Here is a 14,415-nt window from a genome sequence, read left to right as displayed (position 1 = left end):
ATTTCTGCTGCTGTTTCCCTGGTTCCTATTCCTCGGGTGGCTTTTGCAATTCGTCTGGGCTATCACCAGCGACAATTCTGCCATTTTATTGGCCAAGGTAGAGAGATCACTTTGTGGAGGATTTTGCTCTTGGTGGGGAACGGTCTTAGGTTCTTGACTCGAGGTTTGAAATTCTTGAGGATTGGGTTGAGACATCGCCATGCGAGGATTAATTTGTTGTTGATATGCAGGTAGATAGTTGTTCATTGGTTGTATAACAGGTTGCGTTTGTACAGGATAGGTATGATGATATAACTGTTGTCCAGGATATATTGATTTTGGCTCGGTTGGTAACCCATAGGATTCTGCAGGTTAGGTATATTATTCTGGTCGTATAACATGTGTAATTTTTGAGATAGCTCTGCGTGTTCCCTATTCCTTAAAAGGTCATTAGCGGCTTCCAGAGTGTTTAATTTAGTCTGTAGGGCGTCTACCGTGGCAACCTTTCCAATTTATTTTATTAAGGAAATCCTTCTGCAAACCCAAAGATAAATGGTGGATTTTTTGTTCTTCATTCGCTTCCGGTAATAACTGCCTTATTGCTCGAAGTTTACGTAAAAAGTATGAGTCTATTGGCTCGTCCATTCCCAATTGTACCTCGAACAATTCCTGTTCTGCTTTATACGATGGTACCTTTGGCCTACATAAAGCTATTAACTTAGATTTTAGATTGTCATAGGTCATCGTATCAAATTAATTTTGATTTTTAAGCTGTAATACGAGATCTAGTGCCGTGTCTTGTAAATATATTGGTAGAATTTCCTTTTTCTTAACCGGTGACCATGCCTGCATTGCTGCCATATGGTCGAATAGCATGAAAAACCTGTCCGGGTCCTCGTGCACGTGTCCCGCATACTTCTTTAAGTGTGGCATATTAAAGGATAAATTAGATGCACCCTCTATTCTCTCCTGATTTATATGTCTGTTTACCCGATCTAGTTTCCGGCATAAATCGCATTTAAGGAAAGTAAGAGAGAAAAAAGGAGACGGAAAGAATTTATATATATTTTAGTTGAATTTTGATAGTAAAACTTAGATAAAATAGATTCTGATACTGACCTTTTGCCTGTTAAAAAGTTAATAAAAAGAGCGTCCCGTACAAAACTCCGGTGCCTATCACCATGTAATGATTTTGGTAGAGCCAATAATGGACCGAGATTTATCCCCTTCACCAGTTTATTATAAAAATTTGTAATACAAAACGTCTTTGATTACAAAGAGTAAATAGTGTTTTCTCTTGTTAATGTCCAAGTAAGAGGAGAATAGGTGTTTTGCACAGTGCCCCTTCTCTCAATGCAGTCTCCAAGGCACCTGAGGATTCCGGTGAGTCTTGAAGGATAGCCCCCTCATCACAGGCAGCTTCGCGAAGCTTGGTTGTAGAAAGGACCCCTAGTCCAGTGCGACCTCAGGGCAGTGTAGGTGATTTGATCAGTTGGACGACTGATGCTGGGTCCCTCGGTGGTCCTCCTTTTATTTGTCCTCTTCGGGTCCTTCCGTGAGGTCCGTCTTCTTTCGGCATTCCTCGGTGTCTTTCGTGTCGACTTCTTTTCTGCTAGGTTGTTTATAATCAATAGCACGTGTTGAGTTGACACGTACGTCTGTCGTGATGTGGGGATTCTTACAATATCAAATACACTTTAGTAAAGGTATATATCTGAATCAGTAATTGTTCATATATTAATGAAGGGCAAAAGAGCTTGGAGAAACAAAATGATAATTGGTAACAATAATGGACTATTTCACAGCTGAACTGTGGAATTAAGCACTCTGTTCATTGTGAATGGATTCTTTGTTAAGAGTCTGAAACGGTAAATAATATTTTTGATCTACAGTTCCCAATTCTTGTAAGCTCAACTGGAAACTAGGAATATTCCATTTTAAGATGTACTTGCTGTGGTTTTTCTGTTACTTATTCACAACCACACTCGTGTCCAAAGTCGCCAGATACTGCTTTCTGTGTAGACCTTTGAAAGTTATCAAATCAGTATAGAACTGTTCACTCGAGTCCCGAGTTTAATCGCAGAATTTTCGCTTCACTGTTAAGGGTCTTCGTTACTTTCTTATATTACAACTGTGTTATGTCATGCAGGTTTGTCAGATGCTGGGATGAAGAGTTTGTTTATAATACCTAATATCTTATATAAAGAACGAAAATGCACTAGTGGGCCGAGATTCCAGCCCGTGTTCCCGGTTTACTGTACCGATGCGTTAACTAGTACACTACCCATTCCGCTCCCTGAATAGTCCTATATTCTATCACTCGTAAAATCGTTGCTCAACCACTCAGGTCACAGGAACTATACTACAACTCCTGGATAACCCCAGTGTTTACATTACAGAACTCTTCTGACTGTTAAAGTTCCATAATCCTAATGTCCACATTTCTCTTAGTATTCCTAGTATAAAATTAATAAAGGGTGTCCCACATAAAAGTAGCCCAGCCATGCAATACCAGAGTGCAACAAATAATAATGCGTAATTCTCTGATTCTACTGACGCCGGTGTTACCGAGCGATTCACAGTTATTTAGTACTGTGCGAGATCTGTTTTTTTGGCGCCGCGATGCGCGATATGCAGTTGTTTAGATGGAATTACTTGCAGTTCAGTTCTGGTAGACAAGTTGCTTCGAAAAGATAGTTTTCTGTGCAGCAGCGAATATGCGGATGGGGGTCAATTAAGAACATATACGAGGCCTTCACTATTAGGCACTTACAAAACACTGTATTCAGAACCTGGTGCAAAAATGATGTCAAACTGGGTCTGTGGCGAATATGCGTAGGCGGAAACCAAATGTTCGAACACTGGAGGTCTGTGATATTTAGCAGCTGATAACACAAAGTCCCCAAAAACCTACTCGGAAACTATTCCGGAAGATCAGTGCGGCACGAACAACGTGTCAGCATGTACTGAAGTTTCTGAAACTGAATAACATGTGTCCAGAAACTGAGAGAGTCGGACACAGGTAAACTGGTTGCGTGATGTAGTTGGTTACTTACAATTATTGCAAACGGACATTTGGACCCTCTGATGTGCTTTATGTCCCATGAAGTATAATTCTACTTTTTGTGTCACGTAAATGCGCAGAGCACTTGACATTGGTCTGTTGAAAATCTACATATCCTGCACGAAACACTCCTCCATGACCTAAAACAATTGGTGTTTGGTGCGCAATTTCAAGGACACATGTAATAGGACCAGTATTCTTTGAATCAATAGTGAAGTATATCGTGGCTTCTTGCAACAGTTTTATGACGAACTGACACAATAACTAAGATTACGCTTACTTCCAGCAAAACGGAGCCACATGCCACACTTCAAACTAATCTGTGGCGTCGATGCATGAACTGTTTATAGAAGTGCGCACAATAAGCAAGGAGTAATGGCCCCTTCGCTCCCCGGATTTGCCCTGCGATGATTTTTATCTGTGAAGATGCTTAAGCAGAAAGTGTATGCAAGTAAACCCCCATACCCTGGCTGTGAACTAACTGCAGCAAAACATTATCCATAGTAACCAGAGCATCACCCGTAAAGAGTTACAGGCGGTGTTAGCCAATATGCTGCGTCATGCTCAGAAATGTGTCGCCTTCAACAGAGGCCACTTTCAGTATCTCTTGTAACATGCAGGACGCCAGTGTTAACATTTTCTTATTCCGTCGGCCGATATCCGGTTTTACCAGTCGTCTATTTTTATGTGAGTCATCCTGTTTAATTGTCCGATGGTTGGTTGGATTAAATTAGTTCGTAACATAGTATAGCGGTAAAATTAGCGGTACAATAAAAATTATGAGGCTTGAAAATAGGTTGGTCAGATTACATGAGTTAACTACCAAACACTTGAAAGAAAGCAGAGAGGAATATTTAGTGGTAGTTGCGGTGCTTTCTATGCGGAAATATCGCAACCGTTAAAGTCACTCTGACAACACTTAAAATGTCGTTCACTTATAAAATCTTTCATCATAGAAGATGTTTTGAACAGTATTTTAAGTTCCATCAAATCACTATTAGATTTATAGATGAACGAACATCATTTTACATCGTTGCATGTTTCTTCTACTAGTTAGTGACTTACGTGCAGTATTTAAAAACGTAAACTTGTTAATAATGGTTTTGGAGTCTTACATTACCAGATTAGATTCCAAATTCGTCGTATTTGTAATATTTAATGTTTCTGATTATAGACTCGTTGTTAATCAATCAGAAGAAATTTGCTTTATATTAATTTTACGTTTTTCTGTTTTAAAATTTATTTTGAATAATCATGGTACTGACCAAACTTCCCAGACATATGTATGTTGCATCTACTGCGTGCCGGTGTAGGTTGATTTTAGTACATACATCGCATTAATTAAAAAACATAGATAGGTAAACATAAACATTACAACAATTAATAGAACAATAAACAGCAAAACAAGAAACAACAACATATACTATATGATCAGCGATAGCGGAAGATTACAGCTACTTCAGTTTGTTCAAATGGAAACAGATCAGCGTTTATACAGTTACAGAAACGGACCATCATGAACTCGCAGTAAATTAACAAACGTTCCTCAGAAGAAATATAGTTTTATCCTCAGTGCCATTAATTCTTAAATCCTTTGTGGAGAAAGTATAGAAAGTATGTTAAATTTAAGCTCATACAAAGAATAGTTGGTTTTGATCTTGCAATTAATGGCATTTTATTAGCTTTCAACTTGTCTCTAATGCGGCTTAAGATTACATTGTTGATTTAAACGTGCTGCTACTAATTAGTTCGATGTGAAGAAATCAAGTAACATTCTGTTTAATAAAGTCTTGCGTTTTCAGGTTTCCATTATTCTCTTTAATTGCATCTTATATGAGATGCACTTTAAATAACCATCATATGTGATATTTCCCTTACATCCATTCTTTGCTTCCGGACGCGACATTCAGCAGACATGTGAAAGGATGAACGATGGAAAAACGGGAATTACAAAAGATAAATGCGACATTAAAGGGAATTATTTTCGTTATATGGACAGCATATTAAACAGCTGATTAATGGTATATATTCCCTATAAATATTTCATGTTAAGTCTTGCTATTTTAAATCGATTGTTTCTTGTTTCTTCTTTTTTATATTCTACAGTTATACTTTGTAAGTTAAAAGAAACACGAATAATCGAATTTATAATTATATTTCTTGTTATTTCTGTTTGTATTTTGTTCGATCTTTATTTTAGCATACAGGCAATAACTCTTAGTGATCACAGTCTTCCTAACAGTGACTTTAAATCGTAATAGTGCATTACTTGCAACAATTTGTTAATATCTTTGGAGACATGATTTGAATGAAATTGCTTTTGTTCTGATTTTAGATTAGTGTGCGTAAGTTTTCATGCCTACTGTGAATATGAATGCTATTGCATAAGTAATCTCATATAAGACACCTGAAGCTTGTTGAGTCTTTTTTCGTGATTACCCATCTGCACTGCATATGATACAATCTATACAAAATATGTCTTGTTCAGAAATAACTATCTTCCTTGGCATCTTATCATCTGTCATCCCATAATAGTCCTTTTGCCTGTTTCTCCTTTCCCTAACCTATTCGTAATTTTCTCCACCTGCGAACAGGTTACATTTATATATATCTATTAATCTTACCTTTCCATGATTATGCCCCGAGGCTAAGGGAAATGATAATGAATGAAATGGTGGGAGGAAACAGAACTCCGAGAAAACCTACGCTACAGCATTTGCCCATTACAAAGCCCACTTTCACGAACTGGGATCGAACCGAAGACACACGCACAAGATATGAGTGCTCTACCATTCAGCCACAGCTGCTCCCTTATTGTAGTAATTGTTGTTTCTTTGTATATTAGGTGGTGTAAAACTCTTACTTAGCAGGGATATATGTAAAAATAAACCGAAAACATAATATGGCTTTTAACTTCGGGGATCTTGTTTCGACGGTGGGGCTCATTAAAGACATGAGGCGTGGCAACAGTGCTTAGCACATTACAAGATAAGCGTCTAACGTAGAACGCAGATAAGCGATACCACAGTTTGGCGTGGAGCAGGTTTAACGTGTGCGTAGCGATCCGTATTCAGCGATTTTTTTTCAGAGTTCAAAAGTAATCGCAGTCTAAATGTTAATAAAAACATGAAACAAAGTGAAAATAGCGTGAAGAAGTAGGAATAAGCACATTAACAAACCATGTAAATAGGTAAAAGTGTTTAATTTGTGCTATAAAGTGAATATGTGATTGTAGATGTTCTGACAGACATAAGCGAGTTACATACGTATGCGTGATATGCGCATTCCTATCATGCCAAGCAGCTAGTAAGCTCACCTCCAATTTGCGTGAATATCCTTGTAGTTACATGGTTAGGGCGCGGGAAATCCGGGTTCGATTTCTAGTGGGAACTCATATAGTTCGAATCCCACGTTAAGCTGTAGATCCACGACTCAGATAGCTTTGTTGCTGAACGCAACACTAAGCTCAAAATCAATTAACCAATCCAATGCGCGTGAGCGTGGTTTGAGAGCCGATGTTGGCAGTATGGTACGTAAGTGTACTTATTTTTATTTCTTCATATAAATATCAATCCGATGTATGTATTTAGTCAGGACATTCTTGTAAACGGTATAACTAATACATATATGATATGTTGATGTAGACTAATCCGATCCTGTGAGGTTGTGGGTTAAAGAAAATATTCTATGAAGCAGTAGAAAAAATATATTGTTAGTGCTGAGAAGATGTCTAGAGAGAAATAGAGGCCTTTAAACACAGCCAGATGGTGCATTCCTTAATTAGTTTAAATTCTTTTCTGATCAATTTTAGGTCATTCTAGAATCCAGGTGTTTACTGTCCGTCACTTCAACTAAATTAATTAATTAATAGCTTTATGCATTTCTCTCTTTCTTTCTTTTCTAAGAAAAAGTGAACAGAATTGAACCGCAGTAGAGTTATTAAGTTTTGCATGAACCTAGCGCTATGTTCTTTCCAAGAATCATGACTTGTACGTATTTTCTGTTGTAGGATGATGAAAAAGAGAAGGCAGAGCTATTGAAACGGAAGGAACTAGAGTTACGAAGAAAGTTAATTAAGAAGTACAAAGCCCTTGAAGAGAAGAAGATGAAAGAACAAGAAGAGAAACTAAAGAGGAAGGGGGAAAGAGAACGTAAATTAAAGAGTGTTTTAGTTTCTCAAAGTAGTGAGAAGAATGACGACTCATCCGCATCCGATGATAGCTCAGGTGAAAATTCATCGGAAGAATCGTTTTCGGGTGAAGATAAAGGTAAGAAATACAATAAATATTGAAATGTTTTATATGTAGAGTCAAATAATGGTCCGGGCGTGTCTTTTCCCTTTACCAATTTTATTATAAAATTCCTAAATACAATGTTTTTAATTATTACAAAGAGTAATTAATGTAGTCTTTTCTCCTAATTGACCAGATGAAGGAAAATGCTGTTTTGCAGGGTGCTGCTTCCCCTCGTGGCAGCATCCAGAACACTTGCAAGGTTATAGGTGAAATTTGTGGATAACCCCTTCAGCTCGCGGCAGCCCCGCGAGGTTTTAATTGTAGTTAGGATCCCTAGTCCAAGGCGACATAGGGTTTAGGAAAGGTGCACCCCTAGTCCAGTACGACCTTGGAGTCGATCAGTGGGCAGACTGATGCCAAGTCCTTCCGTGGTCCCTCTTTTATTTGTCCTCTTCAGGTGGCTCGTCCTCCTTCGGATCCTTTCGTGTGGTCTGTCTCCTTTCGGTTTTCTTCCTGTCTTCCTCATTAGTGTATTGTCTGCTTTTGTAAATAATGGCACGTGTCGTTATACATGTGCTTGTGTTGTGATGTGGGGATTCTTACAATATAAACTCAGCCAGATTATTAAATCACTCATAATATACAAATAGAAACTACGTTTTTATATTATTATTACAGATCCTGTATATGTTTTTATTAAATTATTATTGGCGTAGGAGACCGGGTTCGATTCCTGGCGGGAGCTCATGTGGTTTGGACCCCACTTAAGCTGTAGGTCCACGTCCCATATAGCCTCGTTGCTGAAAGGAACACTAAACCCAAAATCAATCAATCAATCAACTAAATTATTATTTACTTATTTATTTTTTGCTTTCATCTTTTAATATGATTAGCAAAAGGATTGAAGTACAATATATAAAAAGAATTGAGAAGAATTTAACAGTTTTACGTGAGACAACCTAAACTAAATTTAGGAATTAAATTTAGGCAGGATTACTAGTCAGTAAACGAAAATGTACTTAGTAGCTACTTGCATTATTCCCAATATAAACATATCAATAACTTGAAAGACGAAAGACATGTGAAATATATTTTTGAAATATAATTACAGTACGTTTTTGGCCGGGAAGTTAAGTATATCATATTATCAGACTATATTAGCTAAACCGGCTTAACTCCTTTAGGGTAACAGGTGATCTCTTGAATATTTTGATACTTTTTAACATTAAATAGGAATTTACTAGTAAATCTGTGCGTTTTACAAATAAACCAATTTAATAACATTCTGAAAATGAGCATTAAAACTGAGCTGATATGCAGGAAAGAGGTACGCTGGTCAATGATTACTGAGACATTAAAACAGGAAGCAGTTAATATAAATGAATTTCGCTCATGAAGAGACGATGCTAGTTTCTGTGGTTTGACGCTTACTGTAATTATAGTTCATCATCAATGATGTGATTGAATCACTTCGTTATATCCATTCGAAGCAAATATTAATAAGGATTTCGTATTTTAAACTCTTGGTGCTAACAAAGATGGAAAGAGTTCTCAGATTTTTTTCTCAGTAAGTTTGGCATATTATATTATCAGAACACATTAACGTAATAAAATGTCCCAATTCCATCAGTATTACGCAAGCGATTCCTAGTATTTTGAAATCTTTTGACCTACAGTAGGTATTCACGTTTAAAATCAGTACTGAAAACTAGTTTATGGGCCGAAAGTAAGGTACAATCTTATTAATTATAGAAGGTATTTATTTGAAAGTCATGAGCTTAATTGTTTAAGTAGCAAGCTTAATTGTTTACCAGAATAGAAGGTAAATAGTTTGCATATTTAATATTTGATGCAATTAACCAAGGATGTGTAGAATCAATTTGTTATACCCAGCATCAAGAGAACAACAGTACTTGCGGAGTTTACTACAATTTGTCAGCAAATTATACTGAGTAGAAAAACGTGTACAAGTGAAAGGATTATTAGGCTAATTAAGTGCGTCATTCATTATTACATGAGATTAAATGACAGAAGTCAATACCAATGATGACATTTCAATCAAGAAGCACGTGATAACTATTAAAGAACCAGAAAGACGCCTGCAGTTGTATGTTTGTTACTAGGGTTAGAGATATTTTCGAACAATTCCGTCCCAATAATTTTAGTTCATGTGCTGACTATATCACAATAACGAGTGCAGTTGCGTAAAAGCTTGTGAGATCTATTCATGAAAGAATTGCTTCTAATAAGTACAGTGAAAGTTTTTTCGTGCTAATTTAAGTGGATCACTAGGTGTTCTCGGTGCTTTGTGAAACGTTGCTTGAACAGTGCGGTGTTGCCAGATAGTGTCGAGTGTTTACTGATGCCAGATAATAAAGGGAGTAGTCATGAAATTCTGCTTGGATACTTAATGGAGAAATTTTCGACCCTTACCGCAATCTCGCTTCTCAAACTGCAACGCTAGAATCCAGGAATTTTCTTATTGTGACTACTACAGTAAACGTACAAATTTGGCAACAACGCATTATGGCGTTCTGCCCAAGTTTCGTCTCAAAATCTATTTCTTTAAATGTAAATTGGTATTTAAATAAAATGTGAAACGTAACACGAGAAACGGTCAAACAATATATGTATTTCGTAATAAGATCGTTACTTTAAAATACTTTACACATACAAATAAACATTTCATAAAACGGAGCACTTCTAGTAAGATCTAACAGCAAGTGCCATCTTGTGTGCTCATTGTAAAACGAATCAAATATTTTCTTTTATTTGTTACATTTTTCGATATCAGGAGAGACAACCAAATGAATCAGTGTTTTGTGCTGTAGCTGAAACATTACTCTATCTCAAAGTACAATATTTATTATATGTGACGTTTCATTGCGCAGTAGTTAAAGCAATGAGCTAAAATATGTACTGAGTTCCGGGTGGGGATCCACCTTAATCTAAAACGGTAGCTGATTGTACACTTTTATCCTATCTTTTTTTTCATGATTTTTTTAAAGCTATCTTTGTAAGTTTTTATTTATTTTTTTATTTTTATGATAGTGCTACTTGTTAGCACAAATTAAGATAAAGCTCAGGAATGTTCAGCATCGTCAGAATCATGTTTCGTAAATATAGTTTTATTATTATTATTATGTTGAATATAAAGAAGACGCATTTAACAACCACCTACCAGCTTTTTTATGTGCCCTGAAAGGTGTGTACTATGTACCTTTTTCCTAAAGATGTATAGATTAGTATCGACTAAGGAAGATGTAAATAATCAACGCGAGTTTGTATTTGAATTAGCTGAAAAGAATGGATATCCTATGTTATGAACAAAATAAGATACGAATTGACATTTGAAGGAACATATGTTGCCCTGTTGCCACGGTGTGAATATTCCGCTGAGGCGTTCACTCTGATCCTTCAATCTCGATTGACAAACACTTCTGGACATGTGCTGCAGGGTGGTTGCGTTGTAATGTTGTTGTCTCTCTCCACAGAAACTTCATTTGTAGGTACAGAAAACCCGTCCGTGATTGCTCCCTCTCTCGGTGACCGTAATAACCCCGTGACGTACCTCTCTTCTTAACATAAAAGTCTATGTGGTTTAGAACTGTCAATTCGTTTCTAATTTTGCTTCATGTATAGATCTTCAGATAAATTAAGAAAAAGGAAAGTTAGTTGTTTTCTAGATCTAGCGTTATTCTAACACTGCTCTCGAATAGTTGAAGGAAATGCAAAAAGGAAAGTAGTGAACTTCATTAACATACTTGCATTGTTATCTAAGTCTTGTTCTCACTTATTTCAGAGTCTGAATTCTTGCTCTGGCTTTAATTTGTGTCCTAATATTCTTTGTCAGTATGGGAGTGACCATTGTACTGTCGTCCCTGTTCCTTCTACAATTATACAAATTCTTTGTGATAACTGCCCTTTAGTATCATTCTAAGTAGAGGATTTGTAGCTTTGTAGCTTTACATAATCGTATGTACTTCATAATTGAAAAGACATGTAACTTTATTTTCGTGAGAGAGAGGAGCCCTTCGTCACGTAATGCCTTATACAACATACGTCTCATATTCGGAAATATGTCTCAGTATTGCAAATTGAAGTATGCCCAATAACGAGCATTACTTTGATAAATATCTTCTTTTGATATCTACGATTATTCTTGAAAAAATTCCTACATTCACTGCAATTATCAACCATCGTATTTATATTCTTTGACTTTACAATATAAGTATCTTCATTACAGATCTTCTTTATTTTCAGATTCTACAGACTAATTTCTGCTAAACAGAGTTAACATAGTCATGTGCACTTTTACCATACACTTTTTGCCGAACACTCAGAAGAAAATCACGCATTGTCTTTTCCTTCCCCCATTATTTGAAAACTTAATAAATGAGCACTATGTACGGGTATTTTTAATGTGTTCAGTCACACATTGTTCTAAAGATTTGTACTCATAATTTAAGAACATCATTTTTCGCAACTATCAATTTTTTTATCATTTTATTTCAACAATACCATATCATGGTTCGTACCTTTATATCATTCAGTAATATACGTACCTCATAATTTAAAATAAATATGCCAGCAGAGTGGAACTATGACACCACAAAAATATTTACCTTTATATATCGTATATTTCTGAATCCAAGACGAGCCCCGTTTTTTATTAAACAAAGATTTAAAAAAAAAAAAAAAAAAGGCTGCACAGCACATACTGAAAAAAATGTATGTGCAAAACTTAATACTACAATCAAATAGATACATACCTCCCTTTGTCTTTCTTACTGAAAGAGTCTACTGAATCTTTAGTGTCACAGCCAGTGTCATTGTGATTTTGGTTTTCTCCCCACAGAAGATCGCCCTCAGTCCCAAATCATATGTTGCAAAAGCAAGACGACTCTGTACTTTTGGGCACGAAATCGCGGCAAAAGATCCTCGTCTTGAATTCAGAAATATACGGAGAAAATATTTTGTAAACATTATGGGCTAACCAGAAATCTATCTCACTTCTAAATCGGGTAAGCAGACTTGCTTTTATTGTGCAGACAATGTCTGTTTCGCATACACAACCTGAATTTCCAGTGTACTCAGCAATAGAAGTAGAGGCACCTAGAGTTGCCCAGTGGAACCAGTCATATATATTATTAGGCGTAGTACATCGAAATGAAGCAGTGATGCCACTAAATAAATCGAATCTTTCGTTTTAGTTATAATAATACTTATCAAAGTTGATATTTCGAGAGCAAAAAACCGACCCATCTTCACAACGTGAGAAATCAGTGGTGAATGGTACATTAGATGTCTCAAGAATGAATTAGTGAAATGCCATATGTATTTATATGCTTCACTATACTTCGTTTGCATTTATACAATTAAAGATTGCTTTATGACAGATTGCTATATAATCTTCTGTATTCTTGAGACTATCTATGAAACACACCTATCATACTTAAATCTATTTTCATCGCTACGGACTCTTCAATAGTGGTAACATCTACCCATCCTGAAAGTTTATCACACCCAAGCAGTTTACATTTTAATTAATTTGGGTGAAAGTTAAGTGATTAATGTGAACACAATTCTTCACTTACTGTTTATGATTTAGGGTAAAAGTTATGATCACTTTGTGAAGTCCGACGTGACCAATGTCTATTGAACATCTGTTTCCAATAAATTGTCTTCCTATTTATAAGTTAAATACTATCCGCTACATCCTTTCTTAAACTGCACATCGTTCTTTTGTGCACAGTGTGTTGTCCATCATGGTATGGTGTTTGAACAATGCGAGCTACATTCTGCTTACCCGACCTCGAAGTGGAATAATTTCCTTGTAATAGAAAATTTCGATATTACACAGTATACAGATGTGATAGGAACAAAATGAATTCATTGACTCGCCAAAGTAAACCAGTGATCAATTCCTTTATATCCAGGATTTATTTAGTAAATAGCACATCATTTCATTAAAATGGTATTTTGCTTCTTTTTTTTAAAAAAAAAAAAAAAAAAAAAAAACAACTCTCATAAGTGTATGTGAAAGGAAGTATGCAAACTATGTTTAAATCTGAGCTTTACTGAAGCGAAATAACTTTTTGAACCTTATCCATAATTTCATCTTGTATCAACAGTTTCAGCTGTTGAGCTCTGTCGTTTGTCCACGTTGGGTTCGTTACACACTTGTCCTGCCCAGTGATGTATACTAGCTTGTTAAGTGCCACCTTTACACTCTCATGTCTATGTCTGTCGTACAATGTATTATTTCTACATTTTAGGTCATTCTTCCCGACGGAGAAGTTACCAAGTAATATATCAATATGGAGATAATCTGTGGTGTCAAGAAAATAATTATTATGGTGACTATTATGATGGACGAATGTATCAACGAAGACGGCGTTTACATTCGTGGTTTCGTGGTCGAAGTAACTATCCATACAACAGACGACATTGGATCTCAGAATACAGAAGAGGCCGTAGAGGCGGATTCTATAAATATCACATGGGTAGGAGTGACTGTTACAACAGTTTGACAAGTGAATATGAGAAATACTTTCGCAGGTTAGCGAAAAGAAGTGAAAAGGATAAGAACTCAGATTCAGAAGATAATGGTAGTTACAGTGGTAGCGATAGCGCTAGTCTTACTAGAAGCACTAGCAGTGAACGGGAAGTGAAGCAGAAAATCAAAAAAGAAGAAAGTGACGCGAATAATATAGAAAGTAAACCAAAGAAAAAGCGGAAGAAATCTAGGTAGAAAAGTGGAGAGATTTGAATTTTTCCGTTAATTTCGTCTGTGATATTTGTGTTGCTATTTATTTTTATGATTTCCTCAACTTTGATATGTATAAATGCAGAGGAAAAACTTTTTATTTTACGCAACGATCAAAGCCGAGTTTCTGTGGCGCAATAAATTATTTATAGTTAAATAATGGGTTTCATTGTCAAATCGATTCTAGTTGCTGTGTGATACTTATTTAGTTGCTAAGTTGTTGTTAAGTTCTGATACTTATTTTAATATGTGATCGAGAACTTTTGGCCATACATTCACACACACACACACACATATGCTCACGTGTGTTTGCAAACACACACACACAAACAAATAAAAAAAATCAATATAGTAATCTTTGAAGAAAT

General features: G+C 36.1%; 1 protein-coding gene across 1 annotated transcript in view; it reads left to right on the top strand.

Moving 5' to 3' along the window:
- Positions 1–14,207, top strand: part of LOC145666562 (uncharacterized) — a 54,430-nt gene extending 40,223 nt beyond the window's left edge. Inside the window, exons 6-7 of the mRNA XM_081733905.1 lie at positions 7,053–7,311; positions 13,557–14,207. Of these exons, the coding sequence (XP_081590031.1) occupies positions 7,053–7,311; positions 13,557–14,032 (735 nt within the window). The 3' untranslated portion in view covers positions 14,033–14,207. The remainder of the gene's footprint in view (positions 1–7,052; positions 7,312–13,556) is intronic.
- The last annotated feature ends 208 nt before the right edge of the window (positions 14,208–14,415 follow it).

Source organism: Thermobia domestica, chromosome 12 (genome assembly GCF_964235325.1).
Source record: "Thermobia domestica chromosome 12, izTheDome1.hap1.1, whole genome shotgun sequence".
NCBI lineage: Eukaryota > Metazoa > Arthropoda > Insecta > Zygentoma > Lepismatidae > Thermobia > Thermobia domestica.
This window is presented reverse-complemented; position numbering and strand designations above follow the sequence as displayed.